The 26,147-nt window shown below is 39.9% G+C and overlaps 1 protein-coding gene across 32 annotated transcripts in view; it reads left to right on the top strand.

The window, feature by feature from the left end:
• LOC108716985 (disks large homolog 1) overlaps window positions 1-26,147 on the top strand; it is a 116,524-nt gene that overhangs the window by 7,292 nt on the left and 83,085 nt on the right. For 29 of the 32 annotated variants that reach the window (XM_041563285.1, XM_041563300.1, XM_041563283.1 and 26 more), the window contains one exon: window positions 22,014-22,178. In XM_041563285.1, the coding sequence (XP_041419219.1) occupies window positions 22,014-22,178 (165 nt within the window). Of the gene's footprint in view, window positions 1-10,840; window positions 11,347-16,228; window positions 16,614-22,013; window positions 22,179-26,147 lie in introns of those variants that run through there. The other 3 variants (XM_041563291.1, XM_041563288.1, XM_041563293.1) reach the window with 2 other exon arrangements.

Raw genomic sequence — 26,147 nt, 5'->3', positions numbered from 1 at the left:
TTTGTCAAAAGAAACACTGCATTTCTTTCCTTCTGTTGTGTACACATAGGCTTCTATATCAGACTTCCTGTTTTCAGCATAAACCCCAGGGTTAGGGCTTGAGCATGCCCAGGTTGCTCCTCTCCCTTCCCCCCTCTCCCTTCTCCCCTCCCTGCTATTATCTGAGCCCAGAACTGAGTAAACAGGGAGAGACTCAAGCAGATGATGTCATACCAAGCTAATATGGCAGCTGCTATCCTATACAAATAGAGTTTCTAGAGCTTTTTACTCGGGTATGTGAAAGCATTCTACAGAATAAATAGTGTTATAGCTTGAACTGTTGTGGCTAATCTATTGGCAATAAACTGCTTTGGTAGCTTTCTTTCTCCTTTAAAATTCTTCTAATTGGATATTTTGTACTGTGGATCTGTGTAAACCATTTTTGAAGTGTTGAGGGTTACAATCTACTGTAAGAAATCAAAGCATTTTTGGATATTTACAGAAGTGCTGACAAAGTCTAGACTGAGCTTCAGAATAGACCCCGGCATTTAAAGTACAAAGAGGCCTATTCAGCCCCTGCATGCTCTTACATCAGCCCCTCTGGCATTTGCCAGAATCTACAGATTGCCAGTCAGGGCCTGCTGCTGTCTATATACAATTATGTTGTTACTTTGCGGCAGCATTATGTTAAGAATATTTAGCTGAAACTTTAAATGTGTTTGCTTACTTTCCTGCACTTACTCATACTGCATGTTTGCTTACTTTTAGTCCACACCAGGACACACAGGAGCTTCTGTACACCCACCAGAATGAGCTTGCCATTTGACCTATTTTTATACAGCGCAGATGCAAGTTGACAAAAAAAGTTGACTTGACAAAAAATATGATTTATTTTCTATTCACCATATATTAGTAGGCATAGAAGAATTTTATCTGTGCCTCTTTCTTGCTTTCCTAGTATGTTTGGAATTCAAACAAAAAACGTTGTATGTAAGATATAAGGGCAAACATGCAGATAAGCCTGATTTGCTGTTGGGTCTCAGATTCGTACTCCACAATCATGTGTATTCTCAGTAGCATATTTTGATTTCAAAACACAAATGAGTAATCTACATCAGCTGTTATTGCTGAATACATTACTTTTTGTGGAACTGCAGTGCTGTCAATTTTGTAATTGTGGTAGTCTGTTGTAGAGATAAACGTTTCGGTCTTCCTTCAGACCTTTCACCATATTTTAAGTCCTGTGAATGCCTTGCTTTACATGATATTCTATATGACTTTTCTGCAGTGTGCTTTTACTCCAGTAAGTGAGTACAGCTATTTTTCCTTTGGTAGAGACCTCCTTCCTAAAGTGTCTTGTACCACATGGCACTCGATCTCTGTGTATTTAGACTATTTAGACTATTTATTTTAATACTTGTCCTCCCTATGTATGTACACATTCATTCACTCATACCTTATCAAACTGTAACCAGTAAGGGTAAAGCTTTTTGTTGCTAAACACAATTGTATTTAAATTAATGAATATTTAAATGTCGTCATTACATTTGCAGATGTATTAGTGGGTGGTTTAAGTAGTTTCAGAAGGTTTTAAAAGTGAACACATGCATATTAATTAAGTGAGTCATTTAATGTGGGGGAGAGATAAGGGAGTTTATAGACTGTAAAGCACGTCTGCAAACCATACCTGTCTAGCTATGCTTTTTAAGATTTGCTGTTCTGAAGTCCTTCTTTTAACAATTATTGTTCTAACACTTAGGGTAGGGACACACTGGACGATTTGTCGCCAACGTTTTTAAAAAGCAAATCGCGGCGACATATCGCTCGTTTTGTCTCTGAACAAAAACAAATGAAAGACGCCAGCTCCTGTGCCCACAGCGCGTTTGTGAATCGCCTGTAGCTCCAAAACTGTCACGATCGCCGCCCGGAGCAGGTCCAGGAGCTCCGGGCGGCGCGTCCTTCCCTGCCGGCGTCGCTTCCAAAATGGCGGCGCCCATGGCCGCCACGTGGGTAGCGGCGCCGGCGCGATGACGTCAGCGCGCTGACGTCGGCGCAAGGACGCCAATGACGTCACTATGGCGCCAAATTTGAAAATAAAAACGCTACCTAGACGCCAGAATGGCGCCCAAGTATAGGAATCATTTCCTGTGTGTATCCTGAGTTCCCTGTGAGCTTCTATAGCTAAATCTTGTTCCTGATTGTTATTCTGACCCTTTGCCTGGACTTTGGACTTTGTTGTTATCTGCCTGCCCGTGAACTCTTGCCTGGATCCTGACTACCCCTTTAATTAACCCTTTTGGACACCGCGACCTTGCACCCTCAAGAGGGCTTCCTCCTCGATCCTGACTACCTCCCTGGAGGGAGCTCCCGGCTCCCTGACATTATACTTGGGCCATGGATCCTACTGAGGAAGCTACGCCTGATGTCGGACGAGCACTCCGCGGACTGGCATCCCGCATGGAGGAATATGAAGCCCAGCAGTACCGCATAGGTCAGGCACTCGATACCCTTCTCTCCCAAGTGCCTCCAGCACCTCCTGCTTCCCAAGCGGCTGTAAATCCTCCCATGGCGGACGTCTCGTCTAGCACAGGTTTCTCGTCTGGTGAGCCTCGTATTCCGCCTCCTCCTCGCTTCAGTGGGGACCCACAGGCCTGCAGAGGTTTCGCTACACAGTGCCAGATCCAGTTCGAGTTTCAACCCTCGCACTTCCCCAATGAACGTTCTAAGGTGGGGTATGTGATGTCTCGTTTGGTGGGCAAACCGCTTGAGTGGGCAACATCTCTTTGGGAGAAGAATTCTCCACTGACTTTTGATGCCAAGGCTTTTCTTCAAGCATTTCGTACTGTGTTTGATGCCCCGGGTCGGGTCACAAATGCCCCTTCTCGTCTTCTGCAACTCCGTCAGGGAAACCGCAGTGTCAGTGACTATGCTATTGACTTTAGAACTTTGATGGCTGAGACTTCCTGGAATGACAATGCCTATAAGGCCGTATTCTATCAAGGTCTGTCTATTCGCATTAAAGATGATCTTGTCTCCAGGGAGTTCCCTGATCTGCTGGAAGATCTGATTGCACTATCCATTAAGGTGGACACTCGTCTCAGAGAGCATCAAGTAGAGAGGGAGCGTTGTAAACGATTTCAACCCTTGTTGGCACCTTGCTTCCAGAGACCTCTCTTGCAAACTCCAGCTGCTCAAGCTTCTCCTCCGGAGGAACCGATGCAAGTTGGAAGGGCTCGTCTCTCCGAACAAGAAAGACTCCGTAGACGAATGGCTGGCTTATGTCTGTATTGTGGCGGACAGTCTCATTTTGCGAACTCTTGTCCGGTGAAGCCCACGAGTTCTGTTCCCCGAGGTATATCTAGGGTAACTCATGTAGGGGGCACTACTCCGAAGTCTCAAGAGAACACTCACAGGTTTCTCCTTCCTTTACAGATTCGCCTAGCCACTAAGACCATTGTCGGCTCGGCTTTCATTGACTCTGGAGCTGCTGGGAACTTCATGGACGCTGTTTTCGCCAAACACATGGAAGTTCCCTTATTCCCATTGTCCACTCCGCTTCGTGTCACTGCCATTGACGACAGACCCCTGGAGGCTGAATTTATCTCCATGACGACTGGAGAATTGCCTGTGCAGGTTGGGACGCTGCATAAAGAAAGACTTTCGTTCCTAATTATTTCCTGCCCATCCGTTCCAGTCGTTTTGGGTCTCCCTTGGCTGCGCCTGCATAATCCCACCATTGATTGGTCCGCAGGACAGATTTCCCGTTGGAGCCCATTTTGCCAGAAGCATTGTCTTCCTGCTGAACCCCTCCAGAGGGTGAATCTCTATGTCTGATCTGAAGACTCTACCCTCCTTTTACAGGGAGTTCTCTGATGTATTCTGTAAGAAGTCTGCAGAATTTCTTCCTCCACATCGACAATACTATTGTCCTGTCGATCTTCTGCCTGGAACCATGCCCCCTAGTGGTCGTACTTATCCTCTCTCTCCAGCAGAAACCACTGCCATGAAGCAATATATCCAAGAGAATCTCCAGCGGGGGTTTATTCGCCCTTCTACTTCTCCTGCCGGGGCTGGATTCTTCTTCGTGGAAAAGAAGGATGGAGCTCTACGTCCTTGTATTGACTACCGGGGTCTTAATAAAATCACCGTTAAGAACCAGTATCCCTTGCCCCTGATTGCTGAACTCTTTGACCAACTGAAGGGGGCTAAAATCTTCACTAAGTTGGATCTCCGTGGGGCGTATAACCTTATCCGCATCCGGGAAGGTGACGAATGGAAGACGGCATTCAACACTCGTGATGGGCATTACGAGTACCTCGTAATGCCCTTTGGTCTCTGCAATGCCCCCGCTGTCTTTCAAGAATTCGTGAACGACATTTTCCGGGATCTCTTGGGAAAATTTGTGGTCGTGTACCTAGATGACATCTTGATTTTCTCCAAGGACCTTGCAAGCCATCACTCTCAGGTGAAGGAAGTACTCTCTCGTTTGAGGAAGAACTCTCTCTTTGCCAAACTGGAGAAATGTGTGTTTGAAGTGTCCAAGATTCATTTTCTGGGCTATATCATCTCCCCAGAGGGTTTCGAGATGGATCCTGTGAAAGTGTCTGCAATCCAAGAGTGGCCCCTACCCCTGAGCACTAAGGCTATCCAGAGATTCATTGGTTTTGCTAACTACTATCGGCAATTCATTAAGGGATTCTCTTCTCGTATTGCTCCAATCCTTGCCCTCATCCGAAAAGGGGTTAAACCCAGCTCATGGCCCCCGCCTGCTGTTGAAGCTTTTCAATCCTTGAAGGATGCCTTCACTTCTGCTTCGGTTCTCCGCCATCCTGATCCAGAGTTACCGTTCTTCATCGAGGTGGATGCTTCTGAAGTTGGAGCTGGAGCTATCTTGTCCCAAAGACATCCCTCTGATGGGAAGCTGCATCCATGTGGGTATTTCTCTAAGAAGTTCTCTCCTGCGGAGCAAAATTATGATGTAGGAAATCGAGAACTCCTGGCGGTTAAGCTTGCCTTAGAAGAGTGGCGTCACCTCCTTGAAGGTTCCTTGATCCCAGTCACGATCTACACAGATCATAAGAATCTTGAATTCATTCAATCTCTCAAGAGGCTGAATCCCAGACAAGCAAGGTGGTCTCTCTTCTTCTATCTTCTTCTCTCGATTTAACTTTGTCTTGACTTTTCGCCCTGGCTCCAAAAATCGGAAGGCGATGCTCTGTCTCGAAGTTTCACTCCGGTGGATCGTACTCCTGAAAGACTAGAGCCTATTATTCCTCCTGTCAAGATCATCGCTTCCTTGTACCCTCAATTCGCTGATCAAATTCTGGCTGGTCAATCTTCTGCTCCTCCTGATACCCCCATTGGGATGGCGTTTGTTCCCTCCGAGTTACGTCTGCCCATTCTTCAACAGACCCACTGTTCCAAGCAAGCTGGACATCCCGGTCCAGAAAAGACTCTTGAACTCCTTCAACGTTTAGTCTGGTGGCCGACTATCCGAAAAGATGTCAAAGACTTGGTTGCTGCTTGTACCGCTTGTGCCACATCCAAGTCTAGCCATTCCCGCCCCAGTGGCTTATTGCAACCTTTGCCTATTCCCTCTCGTCCATGGACTCATTTAGCAATGGACTTCATAGTTGAGCTTCCTCCCTCTTGTGGGAACACGGTGATCTGGGTTGTGATTGACCGCTTTAGCAAGATGGCCCATTTCATTCCTCTGAGGAAGCTTCCCTCTGCTGTGGAGTTGTCTCAGCTCTTCATCCAGTATGTTTTCCGCTTGCATGGTTTCCCTGTGGAAGTTGTCTCCGACAGAGGTTCTCAGTTTACAGCAAAGTTTTGGCGTTCCCTGTGTAAAGATCTGGGTTTTACTCTCCAGTTCTCCTCCGCTTATCATCCCCAGACAAATGGAGCAGCTGAACAAGTAAACCAAGCTTTGGAACAGTTCTTGAGGAACCACATCTCCCTTTGTCAAGATGACTGGTCTGATCTTCTCCCATGGGCGGAATTTGCCCATAACAATGCATGCCACACTTCCACTGGAAGGTCTCCATTCATGACGGTGTATAGTCAGCATCCTCAAGCCTTTCCTCAGAACTTTGTGTTGTCTGACGTCCCGGCTGCAGATGACCATGCAGCCCACATGTCTGCTATTTGGGCTGCAACCAAGTCGAACTTGGAGAAGAGCGCTCTGGTTCACAAGACGTTTGCAGATCGTAGACGTAGACCCTCTCCTCCCTACAAGGTTGGTGATAAAGTCTGGTTGTCTTCCAGGAACATTCGGTTGAAGGTGCCTTCTCCTAAGTTGGGTCCGAAGTTTGTGGGTCCATTCTCCATTTCGGAAGTGATTAATCCTGTGGCTGTCAGACTTCAGCTTCCCCCTGAGATGCGAATTCCCAACGTATTTCATGTCTCTTTGGTGAAACCCGCTACCTCCAACCGCTTTTCTGTAAACCAGTCCCCTCCTCCTACTATCTCTGTGGATGGTTAACAAGAATATGAGGTGGAAAAGATCCTTGACTCCAGAATCTCCAGGTGCTCTCTTCAGTACCTCATCAAGTGGAAAGGCTTTGGCCCTGAAGAATGCTCCTGGGAAGGACACTCTGATGTTCATGCTCCTCGTCTTGTGAGGGATTTCCACTCCAAATTTCCCCAGAAGCCAAGTCCTGGTGGTCCAGAGGCCCCCCGTGAGGGGGGGGGGTACTGTCACGATCGCCGCCCGGAGCAGGTCCAGGAGCTCCGGGCGGCGCGTCCTTCCCTGCCGGCGTCGCTTCCAAAATGGCGGCGCCCATGGCCGCCACGTGGGTAGCGGCGCCGGCGCGATGACATCAGCGCGTCGGCGCAAGGACGCCAATGACGTCACTTTGGCGCCAAATTTGAAAATAAAAACGCTACCTAGACGCCAGAATGGCGCCCAAGTATAGGAATCATTTCCTGTGTGTATCCTGGGTTCCCTGTGAGCTTCTATAGCTAAATCTTGTTCCTGATTGTTATTCTGACCCTTTGCCTGGACTTTGTTGTTATCTGCCTGCCCGTGAACTCTTGCCTGGATCCTGACTACCCCTTTGATTAACCCTTTGGACACCCCGACCTTGCACCCTCAAGAGGGCTTCCTCCTCGATCCTGACTACCTCCCTGACAAAAACGCACTGAGACACTTTTCCGAGCGATTTATCAGAAATAGCATGTACTTAGAAAAGCACTGAAATCTCCTAGACACACACACACATACAGATAAGTAGCAGCAATTGTATTCAAATTACAATGCGAACGCAATGACGCCAGGTTACAGCGGGAAGCACAAACCGTTTCCGGTTTGGGTGGAGCACGTACCGCACAGAGTAATGGGATACAAATCGCTCTGTGCCAATAGTCGCTGTGAATCGTCTGTTCAAAAAAGACGATAGTCTTGTCGCCGCGATTTACTTTTTTAAAACGTTGGCGACAAATCGTCCAGTGTTTCCTTACCCTTAGACCAGGCGTGCCCAAAAGGTAGATCAGGATCTACCAGTAAACCTTTAGCTGGTGATCAGTAGATCTCAAGACACTGTCAACAAACAGCTTGACTAAATTACCCTCCTATTTCATGCTTTTCATTCATATATTTATTATGTTAAGGGTACATAAGGAATAGTTGTTTGCTTAATATAACAATAAAAATGATCTCATAAATCAATAAATTCAAGTAATATTTTCCATGGAACAGATAATCACAGGCTGATAATCAGGCCCTACGCAGCAAAAGCCACTTAACTTGACTGCACCTGAACCATTGCATTGGCTCGGTTGTAGGAACAATTGGTTGATTCTCAGCCTGTTTATTTTTTCTTGGCCTTAAGGGCAGATTTATCAATGTGTGAGATTAGAGCTCATCACAGAAAAAAATGCAGCCACTTTCCATTCATTCCTATGGGATTTTTAGAAGTTTTTATCAATGGGTGAAAGAGATAAATACTTCTTAAAGTCCCATAGGAATAAAAACAAGTGGGTGAGTTTTTCTGTAGAGCTCTTATCTCACATATTGATAAATCTGCCCCTTAAAGGAGAACCAACCCCTTATAAAAACCCCTACACTACATAGACCCCCTCCCCCCCAGCCTGGCCGATACCCCGGCAAGTGCCCCGTAGTCTTTACTTACTTGGTGCAGATTCTGTCCAGCGGAGTTCACGGCACGGTTCATGGTTTATTTGTTCACTAAAAACTGTACTGGCTCATGGCATTTCTGCAGAAGTTTCTTTTTACCATGTTCTTTGGATATTTTCTGTCTTGATTTGGTTCAAATTTGGGAGGATCATAGGATTACCAAAGTGTTTGATATGCTGGCCCCAAAATTAAGCAGTGCTTGTAGCCACGTTAGTGTCATACACACAACATAGGCAACCAACAAATTGTCTGGTTTTTTTTTTTTCCCATTTATTAGTGTTAGTTGAGTTGTCTAAATCAAATGGTAAAATCCAGATTTAATCTGTTTTCCACCTTGTGCCACAAAGATATGTATAAAAGTACAGGGGGTCTGAATAATTGTGCATAGTTCTGAATATATTTGGTGCTGTATACATATGGGTTTGACTGGCAGACCATTTATGAGCTGTGTATTTTACTTAGCTCGTGTATACAGATGTAAAATAAAGTATTTTTAGGTATTGTGAATTATTGTTAATATTACATTATTTTATACTAGCTAATGATTGTTTAAAAGAGAAAAAAAGGTTTGCATTGCTTTCTGAGTGGTAATTTATCTTTATACCTTTACAATAGTATGTTGCTCAATGCATGTGTGAGGGTTACTAAAAATAAGATAAATGTATTATAATTCTTTATATATTGCCAGCATATTCACGTCAGTCCCTGCCTGTTGCTTACAATCTAAGGGCCCTATCACATTCACACACTAGCTAGAGTTATCTGTAGCCAATTAACTTGACTGTGTGTTTTTGGAGATTGGGAGGAAACTGGAGTGTTGTAGGATGCCCATCCAAGTTGTGCAGATAGTTCTTAAAGGTGTGGTTCGCCTTTAAAGTAACTTTTAGTATGTTATAGAATGGCAAATTGGTTTTCGTTATTTCTTTTTTATAGTTATTTTCCCTTTTCTTATGACTCTTTGCAGCTTTCAAATGGGCTTCACTGACCCCCCTTCTAAAAAGCAAATGCTCTGTAAGTCTACACATGTATAGTTATTGCTACTTTTTTATTACTCCTCTTTCTTATTCATATTCCAGTCTTTTATTCCAATCAATGCATGGTTGCTAGGGTAATTTGGACCAAATGCAAATTGAAGAGCTGCTGAATAAAAGGCGAAATAACCAAAAAACCTTAAATAATAAAAAATAAAAAATCAATTGCAAAAAATGCACCCACTTTCCATTCATTCCTATGGGATTTTTAGAAGTTTTTATCAATGGGTGAAAGAGATAAATACTTCTAAAAGTCCCATAGGAATAAAAACAAGTGGGTGAGTTTTTCTGTAGCGCTCTTATCTCACATATTGATAAATCTGCCCCTTAAAGGAGAACCAACCCCTTATAAAAACCCCTACACTACATAGACCCCCTCCCCCCCAGCCTGGCCGATACCCCGGCAAGTGCCCCGTAGTCTTTACTTACTTGGTGCAGATTCTGTCCAGCGGAGTTCACGGCAGCCATCTTTTTCTCTTCGGAAATCTTCAGAATGAGCCCGGAGTAGGTGCGCATGCACAGTTGGAGCTATTTTGTGTTTCTCGACAACTGTGCATGTGCCGAATTGCTGAAGTGCTGGTCTCATTCCGAAGATTACCAAAGTGTGAACTCCGCTGGACAGAATCTGCACAGAAGGGTAAGTAAAGACTTAGGGGCATATGCCCGGGCTAGCAGCTAGGCTGGCGGGAGAGGAGGGAGCGGTCTATGTAGGCTAGGGGATTTTTAATTTTAGGGTTTAGTTCTCCTTTAAGCTGGCCATAGACATACCGTCGTAAGAAACAGGTTTGTGCAATGTATGGAGTGTCCCGACACTTTTCCTGCCATGGCAATCAGTCATTAAGTCGATCGAACAGGTTAAAAGATTTATACTGGCTACCGATAATATCTCTGCATGTATTTCCTATCTGGTCGATGGCAATGGGTAACTGTCGCTACTATTTGTCAAACATAACTTTAGTACGATTGCAGTCTGTCAATTAATGGCCAGAACCAGGGCTGGTTTTAAAGTTGCTGCGCCCCGAGGCCACTCTCGCTCGCACCTGATCCAACCTTCCCCCTGCTTGCACCTGATCTGACCTCCGCCCCCTATTGCACCCCATCCAACCTCCCCCTGCTTTCACCCACCCCTGCCGCTCACAATCAACAAGTGTTTGTTGCACAAAGAATAAAATCAACACATCTATGGCCAGCTTTAGACTACGGTCATACTAGGCTGTTTCTCAGCATGTAGATAACTGCTCTGTGTTTAAACCAGCATATTGTGACTTGTTTGCTGTTTCTCTGTTCTGATATTAGAGTACCTTAGCAGAAATTCAAATGTTTTTAATCTTGCAAACTAAGAAAACTTTTGCAGTAATATTCCTATAATAGTGTTGCCAAAACGTTTCACCCTATGCATATTATGTGGATATTTGTAAACAACTGTTGTCTGCATTGTAGTGTTGCTTTCTCCGACATTGGCAAGGACTGATGTGTGTGGGCTTTCAGCTACTTTGTCATGAGTGAGTTGCACTCCCCTCTCGTTTTCTTGATGTTGCCATTCCCCCCACCACCTTTTTCCTCTTGGAATCAATGCTGTGTTAAAAGCAAGAGGTAGGCGGATAGTCATTTTAGCATTTCAATTGAAACCTCCTAGTGTGCTTTTAAATAGTCCTCTCTCCCCTCATTCAGATTTCAGAATGGAATAGTCCATTCATGCTGCCCAAGAAAGTCACTGATCTCCGGCTGCAGAAGCTGAATTGGGCTGTTGCTGATCTTTTTATGCCAGAGTATTGCACTACTTTTCCTTTCATTTCTGCTTGGAGAGAGAAGCCATTCATCTTTTTACGGTGGATGCCTCGTTTATTAGCATACTCTCGATACCTGTTTTTAATGCAATCTTGCAACAGGCTTCAAATATGTTTGTAGAGTTCATGAAGTAAAGCATATTTTCAGTTTCATTGAAGAGGCTGGTTTATGATTTTTCTCCTCTTGGATGGGCATGTTTGGTGAACAGAAACAGAAGTTAGAATTTTTTGTCATCTTCTCTGTTCTGTACCATTTTTATATACAAATACAGTGAGACATCACAGTTTTGTACCTTTTGAAGTCATGCTTCATTCGTTATATGTCACTGTGACATTAACTACATTATGTTACAATTTCACATTTAGTTGATATATTTGAACCATGGACTGTTTGTGCATTGTAACAACTAAGGTAAGACAAAGATATTTTATCTCTTTCTGATAAATGTATCTGGATTTTTTTTTTATTTATCTCATCATTTTGAAGAGTTCTAAAGAATTCTCGCATTCATTGTATTGCAACAAAGCAATTGTAGTACTATTCGTTAAATGTGTGTTTATATAGTATCCATAGATCAGAATGACTTTTTTGTGTATTTTATCTTAAAAAATAAAATATGTATAAGTACATTTTTCTCTGGCTTCCTGGTTACACACACTTGAGCTGCCAGATTTATTGCCATTTTATTTACCTTTATATGTGATGACTGGAGTGAAATGTTTGAGCCTATGAAAACACATATCTTGTAAGAAAAATGATAAGCTTTACCTTCTTGTTACTGAACTTTTCTTGCATTTGAAATACTACTGACTGGTTGTTATTTGGCTCCCTCTGCTGTTCTTAAGTAAACATAGTCATCAACAATAGATAGGACCTTGCAATGGACCTTTACTATAGCTAGCCATACACATAAAGATCCTCTCATTTGGTGATTTATCTGAAGGAGCGATTCTTTCCCTTGCATAAGAGCCACAGTATAAAAAAAAAAATACTGTACAAAACAGCAATCTAACAGAAAACAATGATAAAAAATAGTGTACATTAACTTTATTTCATACCAAAGCCTAAAAGACCTAACATAATTAACGTGTTGGTATTCAAATAGTACATATACCAAGACTATTTTTATTTAGATTCAGCTAGACCCGGTGGCACACATTCTGTCTCTTTCCACTTCTCAGCTCTTAAGTTACACATTGTTGAAACTTAAGCAACCATGTAAACACAATGTTTGTTGTTAGCAGTGGTAGTAATCAAGAGATTTAAAGGGATTCTGTTGTGATTTTATGGTATAATTTTATAACTAAATTATTATTGTGTATAATTAATTCTACCATTTTAACATTTATTCTTGAGCCAATAAATGTATTTTCACAATGGAACTACTTTCAGATAGGCTGTTGGTTCTCCTACTTTGTGTACCTGAAGGACTCTCAACTTGGGTTAGCCAGACTTGAATTCTTACTTTGAAGTGATGTTCTCAGACCTACTACAAGGGCGTGGGAGCATTTTTAGTAATGCATGTGTCAGGAAGCTGTTATTTTGTTCTGTTGATAGGCTGCTAGGGTGAAAAGGGGTGGTTGATATCACTCCAACTTGCAGTGCAGAAGTAAAGCGTGACTGAAGTTTATTAGAGCACATGTCACACGGGACACTTAGAACATGTCTAGCTCCATGACATATTTCAAAATTAAATCTAAAACAATGTTTTCTCTTTTTTTGAAAAAAGGATTTCAATGCAGGTTTCTGCTGGAGGAGCGCTATTAACTGATGCATTTTGTACAAAAACAGTTTTCCCACGACAAAAGGCCCTTATCAGTAAGATGACCCTAGAAAACCATACAGTAAAACAAATTAAATTGTCTCTTTCTGTCTAAACTACCAAATATTTGCTAAAGTTGCTTGACTTAAATTGGCTTAAAGGAGAACTAAAGTTGAAATCAGTAGGGGGTGCCAAAACATTGCAACCCCCCAGTGATTACAATTGCTTACCCGATTCCCTGGGATGGTTTATTTGTTCACTAAAAACTGTACCGGCTCATGGCATTTCTGCAGAAGTTTCTTTTTACCATGTTCTTTGGATATTTTCTGTCTTGATTTGTTTCAAATTTGGGAGGATCATGTGCAGTAGAGTGAAAGCCAAACTTAGCTGTCATTTTCACCCCATTAGCGCACATTGCCAAGCCCAACGTTGAGAAGTGCAGGAAAGATTGGTCTGGAGAAATTCTGTTGAAATACCCAGGGACAGTTCAGTTTTTATCGAACGAGCATGGCTTGGGGTATCTGGTAAGCAATTTTAATTACTGGGGGTACCTAACATTTGACACCCCCAGTGATTGTGTAATTCTCCTTTAAAACCCAAGTTTAAGGCATGTCCTAAAAAAAACTGAAAAAAAATAAAAACAAAATGACACATAAATATGAATGACTGGGATCATCTCAGCAGTTTGCCTGATGATAGAATAGGATTACCAAAGTGTTTGATATGCTGGCCCCAAAATTAAGCAGTGCTTGTAGCCACGTTAGTGTCATACACACAACATAGGCAACCAACAAATTGTCTGGTTTTTTTTTTTTCCCCATTTATTAGTGTTAGTTGAGTTGTCTAAATCAAATGGTAAAATCCAGATTTAATCTGTTTTCCACCTTGTACCACAAAGCTATGTATAAAAGTACAGGGGGTCTGAATAATTGTGCATAGTTCTGAATATATTTGGTGCTGTATACATATGGGTTTGACTGGCAGACCATTTATGAGCTGTGTATTTTACTTAGCTGGTGTATACAGATGTAAAATAAAGTATTTTTAGGTATTGTGAATTATTGTTAATATTACATTATTTTATACTAGCTAATGATTGTTTAAAAGAGAAAAAAAGGTTTGCATTGCTTTCTGAGTGGTAATTTATCTTTATACCTTTACAATAGTATGTTGCTCAATGCATGTGTGAGGGTTACTAAAAATAAGATAAATGTATTATAATTCTTTATATATTGCCAGCATATTCACGTCAGTCCCTGCCTGTTGCTTACAATCTAAGGGCCCTATCACATTCACACACTAGCTAGAGTTATCTGTAGCCAATTAACTTGACTGTGTGTTTTTGGAGATTGGGAGGAAACTGGAGTGTTGTAGGATGCCCATCCAAGTTGTGCAGATAGTTCTTAAAGGTGTGGTTCGCCTTTAAAGTAACTTTTAGTATGTTATAGAATGGCAAATTGGTTTTCGTTATTTCTTTTTTATAGTTATTTTCCCTTTTCTTATGACTCTTTGCAGCTTTCAAATGGGCTTCACTGACCCCCCTTCTAAAAAGCAAATGCTCTGTAAGTCTACACATGTATAGTTATTGCTACTTTTTTATTACTCCTCTTTCTTATTCATATTCCAGTCTCTTATTCCAATCAATGCATGGTTGCTAGGGTAATTTGGACCAAATGCACATTGAAGAGCTGCTGAATAAAAGGCGAAATAACCAAAAAACTTAAATAATAAAAAATCAATTGCAAATTGACTCAGAATATCACACACGATATCATGCTAAAAGTTAACTCAAAGTTGAACAACCCCTTTAAGTTGGAATGAACTCACCCCAGAGATGCAAGAAGTGCAATTCACTAAGCCAACATGCTAGCAATAATCTAGACACATACATTTTAAATACATTTTGAAGATAATATAATTAACTGTAGAAATTACAGGAAAAATAAACCGAAACATGTTACATGAACATGAGTGTTTGGATTGTCTCAGAACCCTGTGTCAGCATCCAGTGCTTATTCACTTGCTTGCAGTTTAAGAGGTGCTATGAGTGGTGGGCCATCTGAGCTGGGTAGTTATGGGGATTAAAACTGAATTTTCAGTACTTTGGGGTTCTTTCCCTCCTGCTTGTTCTACTTTTATGCTAAAGGAGTGCAGACCGATGGTTATTTTTGATTTCATAGAATTTTGTGAACAGCAGTGATCCCCAACCAGTGGCTTGCGAGCAACATGTTACTCACCAACTAGAATCCTACGCAACCACATTCCTACCTGCTACACGACCCGCAATTACCTTATCCTTAACCCCGACTCGCGACCTGCTGACCATCAAGAATCGGGAAGTGCTGTCATTGTAAACCGGAAGTGACATAATGGGAAGTAGGTGTGATCAGAAAAAAAGTAAAAATCGATATTGAGAAGACCCGCGTCCCGACCCGCAAACCTGTAGAACCGCCGACCTGCGTCTACCCGCACCCGGAAAATTCTACACGCAACCTGCAGGGTACCGCATGGTACCCGCAGGTACCTGACCGCTGCAGGACTCACCAACCCCTTGGATGTTGCTGCTAGTGGCCTCAAAGCTGGTGCTTCTTTTAAATTTCGTGCTTGGTAAGGAAGCAACTATTGGATGGATAAAAAACATGTATTCTGATGTAGCCTGCTTGTTTAGATAGGGATTACCAAATACCCAATCACTGCACTTAACTTGGCACCCCATAGGAACTTTTTCCATGCTTGTGTTGCTCCCCAACTCTCTTGCAGCTACACAACAAAAAATTTGGAAACCTCCACTCTGCATACTGGACACTTAAAGCAAACCTCGTCTGAAGGCCATAATATGTAACAAACTTCTAAAGGTGCTATTGTTAAAGGAGCACGTTGTTCAACATGAATGCAACGAAAGGGGCTATGCTCCGTATACTTGTTGTCTATTGCTTTAATCTGGTTTTAGATTTATGTCCCCAGATTTTACTTTTTTCATTTTTTTCCCAGCTTAATATAAAGGATTTTTAGATTGTTTACTGTATATTGGTCCCTAAGATCACATAAGTGGTAGCAGCCCAGAGTGTGTTGTGAGACTTCAGAGGAAAGTATAAAAGCACATGTATTGCATTATTGGCCAATTGGTAAACGCACAGACTTCCATATTTCTGAACTATGCTCAGTGTAGTTTGGGACTTTTCTGTGGTCATATTGCACTGATCTTGAACTTAGTGGGTGGTCATCTTTAGAAGTGATTTTTTGGACAAGTATTATTTTACTAACATTGATGCACTAAAGCTTTGATAAAGGAATTGTGCTGCAAGCCTTCACAGATGTGAAATTGATCCTTTGGTAGCTCTGCTCCTGTATCCCCACACTTGCTTTTAATTTTTCCCCCTTTCCTGATCAGTACTTTGAATGTGAATCTTGGCTTGAGGGCAGTTTGATGCTTTCATCTCAGTTGCCCCTCCTCCTCCAGCAGCCTGTGTGTTTATACCAGCTCGCTTGGGCTGCTTCTTTTGCACTGAGGACAGCGTGACACTAAGTGCCGTTGGAGCAATAGGCAGTGACAAATGTTTTCTTATTTTCCAAGTACCATTTGAAATGTAACACGTGTGGCTTTAGCTTCTGTTGCCAGAGACCTTAAATTAATTCTATAAAAGGCAATATCATTTATAACTAAAAGAAGGCAGGATATTTAGTTTGCAGGGGACTGGACTTAAAAAAACAAAAAACAAAAAAAAAAAACATGGCTAGTTCAATAAATAAACGTTTGCAAAAACAGTTTCGTGGAATTATATTGGCGGATCGGATAAAATGTGCCGAAACGGAGAAACTGACAAACATGAAAAACTTTGATTGCTTTTCTCCTATACTTTGCCATTGTAAAGTGGCATGTAACAATAGTGCCATCTCTTTAATGTTTGGATGCAAGGTAAGTAAAAAAGCATTTATTTATTTTTTCATTTTGTAATTTAATTATGCTTTTTATTTTTTCAGAATTATAGATTGTTGATTTTATAATGTGGCATGTCTGTGCTGCTCCATTTTTGTCAGTTCCAGAAGAGGTGATGCATATTCCATTCATATTGGTTAATAAGAGAATATTCTTATTTTTCCTGCTTATTAGTTTTCAATTACAACATTTTATAACACAGAAATATGCATGCACACCCAGTACCAAATGTAATATGTATTAACTTGTCTTAGGACTACTGTATTCTTGTTCTTAAAGGATAACTAAACCCTAAAATGAATATGGTTATAAATGCCATGTTTTATATACTGAACTTATTGCACCAGCCTAAAGTTTCAGCTTCTCAATAGCAGCAATGATCCAGGACTTCAAACTTGTCACAGGGGGTCACCATCTTGGAAAGTGTCTGTGACAATTACATGTACAATGGGCTTTGAGCAGCTGTTGAGAAGCTAAGCTTAAGGGTCATCAAAAATTATCAATCAGAAAATCATGTTTGTAATATAAGCTGATGCTACCGGGCTGATTATTAAATTCTGATGCTAGTTGCTCTGGTTTCTGTACCGCCATATAGTAATTATCTGTATTAATTACTAATCAGCCTTATATTGTGACATTTCTATTATATGTGTCCTGTATATTGTGAGTGGGTCCCTAAGCTCAGTAAGTGACAGCAGCACAGAATGTTCAGCGAATCTTGCATACTGCAGGTACTTTTATCTAGTACACAATTATTCCCTCTAATAGTTAAACTCCAAATTAAAGTAAAATTGTTTCTCCGTCCTAGTTGGTTTATATCGTACAGGCAACTTTGGGCAGTATTTGACGATTATGAGTCAACCGTTAAGCTGACCATACATGGGTTGATAAAAGCTGCTGACTTGCTCCCTCCAGACAGTTGGCAGCTGATTGACCCATGTATGGAGCCCACTGACATCTGGCGAAAATCACCCCATGGCCCACAATCGGATCAGCCTGATTTGACCATGCATGTGGATGGCCACTTTGGGCTGAGATCCAAACAAGTGGTTCTGAAAATTTAAGGGCACCCTTATATTTATATGGCTCTAATGTAGGGCCCCAAATTCTGTACCACTGCTTATTTTGTTAAGATTTAGGAGTTATATTTCTGTAGATATACAATGTTATATACATTGTATAGCTCCGGATAAGAAAAATAGACTTGAGGATTTTCTTTTCCATTAAATTTTTGTACTGCCCACTGGTCTTTCACAGCACCACAATTGCAAAAACAAATACACATATTTTTATGCTTGCATAGTTTCCCACTGATGAAATGTGCATGCATGTGCAGTGTTGTACCCTGTGGTAGAAAGATTGCAAACTCCACTGAAGCAGGAACTAATGTAAATGGCATGAATAATAATATTTTAGCTGTGTAATTTAGTACTATGTAAGGATAATTATCTGTGTGAAGTGATTGTTAATATTAGTTGTAGTATTAGTATTTTAGTATTATTAATAGTAGTTTTATTGGTAGTTTTAGTAGCAGTATTATAGTATTAGTAGCAGAATTATTAGTATTATTTTCCTGGTACAGGACATTAGTTAGGATTAGAATTGCAGTGCTTAAAGCTGGCCATAGACCCAAAGTTACCATTGTATGAAACTACTGTATATACGATATTTGGACTGTGTGTGGATTGTCTCGACGTTTTTTGTATCATGGCGATTGGTCAGTCAGTCGAGATTTAAAAGATTTATAGTGTCTAACGATATCTTTGCATGTATTGCCTATCTGACAATTTCAATGCAAGATTGTCACTAATATTTGTTGGGACATAACTTTCATACGTTTGCTGTCCGTCATTGTGTGATTTGTTCTCTTTACTACTTTATTTAATCTGAATGGTTCGCAGCAGGTTAGTAAATTGGCACAGATGATTGTCTGTATGACATAGGCTATAAATATATGGCCAGCTTAAGACTTTTGGAACTCTGACAATTGCTTGGTGCTGTAAAGGTTTATTTCCTTTGGCATGGAAGGTCTGTAGATCTGATGGTGTTGGTAGTTGTGTCTGCAAACATTTAGGTACATACTTAAAGCTGCCGGTTGTGCAACAGAAACAGCCAGTTGCTTGTGAATAAAGTTAGTTGGACTTTTCTGGCACTTGTCACTCACAAATGCATCCAAGGGGGGCTATTGTGTCCTTAAATTCTGGGACCTGGGATATATGAAGAGCATTATTGATAACTTACTGCCCTGTCAGAATTTTATATCATTGACTCATTAAACTTTCAAAAAAATTATCTCTTAATGGCTCTAAATAGCCCCCATAATGGCATACCTTTCTGCCTGCATTAAGTCTGATGTTAATAGCATACAAGCTCAAAACTGCAGCTCGGCTACTTCCTGGTCTAGGTCAAGTTTCTCCCTTTTTTAGTTTACTGAGCTGTCCTTCCATGTTAACTGGCAAGACTGTCAATGAGATGGGTGCTGCACATGTCTGACAGATCTACAGTCCATATACAAGTGATTTGAGATTGAATGGGCTTGCACAGTGGGTGAATGTGCTCCTTATAGGGGATGTGCATGCGCCTCTGGAAATGCGCGCTCCTGATAGAAGACAAGCATAGAAGTGCGCCTATCTGCTGATATCACCAAGCGAGAGGCAGGGAAATTCAGCTTAGTGGACTCGATTTAGCTTAGAGGCCCAGTTATCAAAGGACAATTTTCGAATTCATGTAAATTATTTAAAATTCTAATATACTTACAATTTGACTGGGAGGTTATTTATGGAAAAATTTAAATGGCAAATATTAGATCAAATAGGTTTCAATAAGAACTCTTTACATGGTCGAGATGTGATACTGTAAATCTCACATTGGAATTTACATTCGAATAGGGGGATAAAATTAGAATGTGTGTGAATTTTGAAACTTGAAAAAATTCAAATTTACTATTCAACCCTTGATAAATCTGACCCTTAATGTAATTAGTTCAGCTATCAGATCTATTATACAGAAAACCATTACCCAGAAACTCTGAAATACAGACTCTTGATGCTAACCTCTCCCTCTGTCCACTTTCCTTTTTGCTGTAATAAGACGAAAAATGTTTATTTACGTTTTTTTAAGGCTTTTTTTTGCTATATTTTAATACAAATTACATAGACCTTGTATCCAGAAAACTGCAGGTCCCAGGCATCCCATAGCTGTGCATGTTATTTTTTGCTTTATGTGCATTATCTTGGAGAGCATCATTTAGGCCTCCTGCACATCTGTGATTGATATATGAATGCAGTTGTAATGACTGTTCACAAATACAGTCAGATTAGAAAGCTTGCAGGGACATGTAGAAAACCTATCCGTTGACACATCCCATTCAGATTTAGATTTTTGACTTGGTTAAGCACAAATATATGCATATATTTGTGCTCAGCCAAGTCAAAAATCACAGGTCTCATTCACATGGTGAAATAGAGTATCTTTATTTCATGTTTTATTGCATTACCACTGTAGTCCCCTCACCCTCTACTTCTTGTACTATATCTGTTTTATGAGCGTTCTTTGCTTTGGGCTATGCCTGAGCCAGAACAACAGATGTGGGTCACCCATAGCAAGGGAACCAATAAAATACTTAGATTCTTTTATCTTCTTGTTGATCTTTTATTGCTTTTGGCAGCAGTGCTTAGAGACTCAGAAAAAAATCCTTCCCCCTCCCAAAAAGCCCACTAATATTAACATGTATTTGAAGTGATATCTGTATGGACACTGTAATCGTCAAAATTAGAATCTTGGTAGTCATTGGTATGATTTTTCTTTATAGCCTTGCCTAAAAACAGTCTTCCAAATTTGTATCATATACAGTTATGGGATCTATGATGCAGAATTCTCGATAACTGGGGTTTTCAGTATAAGGCACATTATGCAAGTAGGATCACTATGCCTTACATCTGCTAAAAATCATGTAAACATTAAATTAACCCAATAGGATTGTGTAATCACAAATATATTGATTCATGCAGTGTAGCTTAGTTTAGGATCAAGTACAACGTACTGTTCTTTTATTACAGAGAAATAGGGAATCATTGTTAAACATAAGAATTGTTTGCTTATAATGAAATTGGCCTTCCTGCTATTTGGATCTTTCTGGATAACAGGTTTCCTGTGCGGCTAATTAGAATAAAGCCTGTTATTAAAATGAGGTAGTAACTAGTCAAACGTTTTAGTTTTGCAATAAATACTTGCAATTCGAGTGGAGCATGCTATACATGGGCAGATTTAAAATGCCAATTCAGCAGTTGATCTTCCTGCCTATGATGAGGCCCACCAACAGGGATGCCTGAAGGAGTGCATTGGCACTTTGATGTGTAGCTGTTGTATAGTCACCTCAAGCCCAACTTTTTGTGTCTAAAAAAAAAAATGCATTTAATGTGTCTTGTTTTTAAATACAACTATGCGTTTTTGTTAATTCCAAAGGCAACCCACTACTCTATTGTCTTTTCAATATATGTCAAGTGCAAATAAATGCAGCATGATGTGCAATTAAACAAATCCAGTAAAACTCAACTCTGAATTCTCATGGGTACAAACAGGCAGAGTATAAAGGTGTCAATTAGCAGGGGTGATTACTCTCAACCCTGTGCAGTGTCGGACTCATGTGCAGTGTCGGACTCAGGGTCCTGGGCCCACTGGGACTGTTACCTTGGGGGCCCCCACACAGTGTCGGACTGGGACACCAGGGGCCACACAAAGACCTTAGACCAGGGGCCCACTCTCAGTACTATTATTCTTCCTCTCCTCGCTCAACCTCTATTCTCCTAGCCTCTTTTCTTTACATATTATAATCTATTAATCCTCTTTGTTCTCATAGAAATTGGTAATGACCATAAAATAGGCCAAATGTTAAGAAGCAGGAGGGCCCACTGACACCTTGGCCCACCGGGAGTTTTCCTGGTATCCCGGTGGGCCAGTCCGACACTGACCCTGTGTCTCTATCACACAAAAAAGCTCCCATTTTTAAACACTCTAAATATCAAAATATGCATGCATTTGCTTTTCTCTTTCTTTAAAATGTGTACATCGGAATAAGAATTTACGTGAATGCTTTCAGTTTCGATTAGTCAGTCTTGTCTTAAACTGTTGCTAGTGTGATTAAATTCTAATATATTAAAAATAAATTGTAATCTCCATTGGGCATTGATTTTATGTGTACAATGAGCAACCACTGCAAAGTACTATGTAAATAAATAAGAATAAATACATTTTAAAAAAAGTATTTATTGAATGCAAGGTGGAAGCTGTGTTTTACAGAAAAAGTATGATTATAGTTTTAAGTTTCAGGGTGCCTTCTATTTATCCTATTTATATTTTATAACGGATGCTTTTTCACAGAAATATCGATATCCAGATGATGACATCACATCACAAGAGCCCAGTTCCCCGCACATGCTTAATGATGGAAGAAATGCAGAATTAGTCCAGATTTCAGAAAAGAACATCTCACAGAAAGAGAATGTCCAAGGGCTTGTGTCACATTCACTTATATCACCTCTAAAGGTAATCTGTTCTGTTTTCTGATTGTGCATCTTTCTTGAATATGGATATTGTATAACCATGCAGTGTTGCTTCTTTTCAGGAGCTGCTATATTTGCTTCTAAAGGTTACATAACCCAGGCAGAGCATATACAGCTATGGAATCCGTTATCCAGAAACACTTTATCCAGAAAGCTCAGAATTAGGGAAAGGCTGTCTCCCATAGACTTCATTATAATCAAATAATCCAATTTAAAAAAAAAAAAAAAAAAAAATTCTTTCTCTGTAATAAAACTATACCTTGCAATTGATCCAAACTAAGATCATTAATCCTTATTGGAAGCAAAACCAATTTATTGGGTTAAGGAATGAAGATCCAAATTATGGAAAGACCCGTTATCCGGAAACCTCCAGGTACCGAGCATTCTGCATAACAGGTCACATAACTGTATCAAAAAATGAACGGGTGTCAGATAAGTAGTTCTCTAGTCTTTGTTTTTTCTTTATCTATTAGTGTTTGGGGCTCACAAGAAATGTAAGCTTTAGATAAATAAATTACCCAGCTGGTCTTAAACCTCCACAATTCCCATAAAATAATATAGCAAGCGATCAGCAACATTGATCAGACTTTCCTTTTAGTAAAATTTTTATATCTGAGGCCCTGCAATCTTCAATTGTGTATTTAGTAGGAAAGCATTGAAGGTATAATTTGAGTGCATATTAATTTTTACTTCATATACTGTGGTTGGACATGTATAATCGGATCTCAGTTATAATTGACATATAATCATCATTCTAATTCTGTGCAGGCTAAAATGTTATCTGTTATTTCTGCACCCTGTTCTTAGTATATTGTTTCACATGCATGTTTGGCGTGTAAAAATCAACTCTCGCTGTACAAAATACACTCCTAGTAAAAAAATGGAAGTTATTCTCACTGCCTTGTATGTTTGCAACATCAGATATATATTAATTCAAAAAATGCCAGAAACAAAAATAAATCTCAGCCAACGTAAGGTAACAAAGAAGTAGACTTGCCAGTCTGTACATTGCTTTTTTTTCTGCTGCTTTCAAAGGAAGTAAGCCATGTGGCAATCTGTCCTCTGTAAAGACTGATTTGCGTTGCTGATTATACTCTGAAATGGAATAAATTTTGACAAAAGATTCTGCCTTTAATCACATAAAGCTATACAACTATTTAATTTTTGATCTTAAGTAAATTTGAATTTAAGTTGATACTTCTTTAAAGACCTGTCTCTTAAATTCATGCTTCTTTTGGAGGTTACATTTGAAAAATTGTACCCAAAGAAATCCTGATCATATTTTGAAAATTCTACAGTGTCATTCCCAGAGCCTGGTATATGAGGATGACACTGTAATATCATTGGACTGCTATTGGTTACCCTTCCTTTCTATGAAATCTAAAAAAATGTCATCCTCCATATATGGGGTCTAATGGATGATGCTAACAAATTTTAATTCCTTTAAACAATTTGCTACAAACATGCAGTTTTCCAAAAATACTTCAAAATCCTGCATACATTTGTAACAAATGCTTGCAGTTGTCTACAGATTTCTAGTGCAGAGTTAGTATTTAATTTGTTTCTAACACATGAAGACACAAAAAAATGAAATCTTATATGCAACAGCTACAAAACTTTATTTATGACAGAAAAAACTCAGCTGAAACTGGATACAGGTATGGGATCCAGAAAGCTCTGCGTTACAGCATGGTCATCTCCCATAGACTCTCTCTTAATTAAATAATTCAAATTTTTAAAAATTATTTAATTTTTCTCTGTAATATTAAAACTGTACATTCTACTTGATCCAGACTAAGATAATTACAGGTAATTCTTATTGGTTTAATTTATGCTTAAATGGTATTTTAGTAGACTTAAAGAATGGGGATCCAAATTATGGAAAACACCAGGTCCTGAGCATTCTGGATAACGGATCCCATGCCTGTAACAGATTAAAAATACTGTGTTTAGATAAATGGAGGTATCCCTTCCTCTCCTTTTCAGCAAAAGTTACCACTGTTGCCTGTTTATTACATACTTATTTGTTCTCTCCATTACATCTGTTCAGCAAAATTAGTCACAATACATCTCATGCATGTCTGTCTGCAGTTCCAGTTAAAATAAATCAAAAGCTGCTTATGGTATGCATGAATTCCTATTTACAGTAAAATTAATATGTATTAGGGTAGAGTTTTATCTTTCATCTAAATCCTGTTATAATTAATGTCCCTGTTAAGAAATCAAGAGATAGTCGGCTGTTTATTAAACGTCTTCCATGTTCTTATTTAAGTTCTGTAATTTAAATTTTTTTATTCCCCCCCCTCCAAATACTTTACACTCTATTTTCAACTATGAATTTTTTTTCTAAAACGGCTAGTTTAAACTACTATTTTATGTTTAATTCAAGAAGGAAATGTACAAGTTTACTTGTTTTTTGTTTTTTCAACGTGTTTGAATATTTTTTAACATTTTTTTTCCCTGTGGAGAACATTGAAATGGGTTCATACATAATAATAATAATAATAATAGGTTGTCCTACATATATCATACAGAAAGGGGAAGAGAAATACTTTGCCGAATTTCTTTACTTACTGGAAGCAGTAGGAACTGTAAGCATCTGCTGCTTACTGAACAAACCGTTTCTTCCCTCCTTGTTTGTCTGTGACTGGTTAACTTATACATTAGGCCAACACCACTTCTTTATATATTTTTCAAGATCACCATCCTTGGGAAGTTGTTCTGCTTTCTCCTTAGAGACTTAAGAATCGGCTTATAGAAAGTGCTTACTGACTTTCAAAAAGGCTAACGCGATAACCCAGAAAACACTAAGAAAAAAAAAATGCAAGCAGTGATTACTGCAAATAAGTTTATACCAATGGCTGTATAAATAAATCAGTCAGAAGTCCATTTGATTGAGGATATGTTAAAGGGCACATATCACATAAAATGTATTTTCCTTCACAAGCAACATAATGGGTACAATGCTCTTGCCCCCCCCCCCACAAACATACGCCGCTCACCTGCCGTTACCTGCCATCCTCCTGCTGTGGTGTACTTGTTAGGCCTTGGTAGTTTTGTGTTCACAATAGTATTTTTTTTCCTGCACCATATTCAGTGCTGTAGCTCCCACTGTTGGTAGCCATACTTGGGGACACACATGTGCATAATGAGTATAACAACCAACTTACTCAATGGGCATGTTTTTGTACTACGTTTATTAGTTCATTATAGGTAGACCAATTTAATGTTTATATAATGGTTATCTTTCCTTTTTAAAGGAAATGTTCAAGGCCAGTTTTGACAAAAACTCTTTTGTAGTTCAGTCTCCTGGTGGTAATTAACCAACACAGCAGTGACGGTGGGCTTTCTTGATTAGTACCCTGAAAGGTTTATAGCAGGACTGTCCACCTGGATATGGCTCTCTAAGAGATTTTATGTCCCTCTCCTCAGGGCACAAGTACTTAACATAGCTCATGTCATTGTTGTTTAATAGTAATCCAGCCCTCAGACATGTGAAAAAGCCAATAAATGGCTCATGGCATGGAAAAGTCTTAGATAACACTGGTTTATAGTGGTATTGGTTTGTTCCTTCACCATGTCTGTTCCAACCATAAACACTCCCCATCTCAGATAAAAGTTCTCACTAGAGTATGCTTTCGTTGTGTATATGCTTGCACATAATTTGAACTAACACAGACATGTCACTAGGCATCTTTCTTTCACTGGTTGTAAGTTTAGAACCATTTTTAAAGCTATTTACTGGGGTAACGTTGGTTAGATTGCTCCCTTGTAGTGCTAGAGTCAGTTTCAAATGTTACATGGGACTGTCTTATTTAAGGGATACTATAATGGGAAAACATGTTTTTTCCATAAAGCATCAGTTAATAGTGCTGCTCAAGCAGAATTCTCTGTCTAGGGCGCCTTCATTGAGGGGCACACTTTTTTCAAGCGTTTATTTAACAATTTGTTT

This window comes from Xenopus laevis, chromosome 5L (assembly GCF_017654675.1).
Source record: "Xenopus laevis strain J_2021 chromosome 5L, Xenopus_laevis_v10.1, whole genome shotgun sequence".
Lineage (NCBI taxonomy): Eukaryota > Metazoa > Chordata > Amphibia > Anura > Pipidae > Xenopus > Xenopus laevis.
This window is presented reverse-complemented; position numbering and strand designations above follow the sequence as displayed.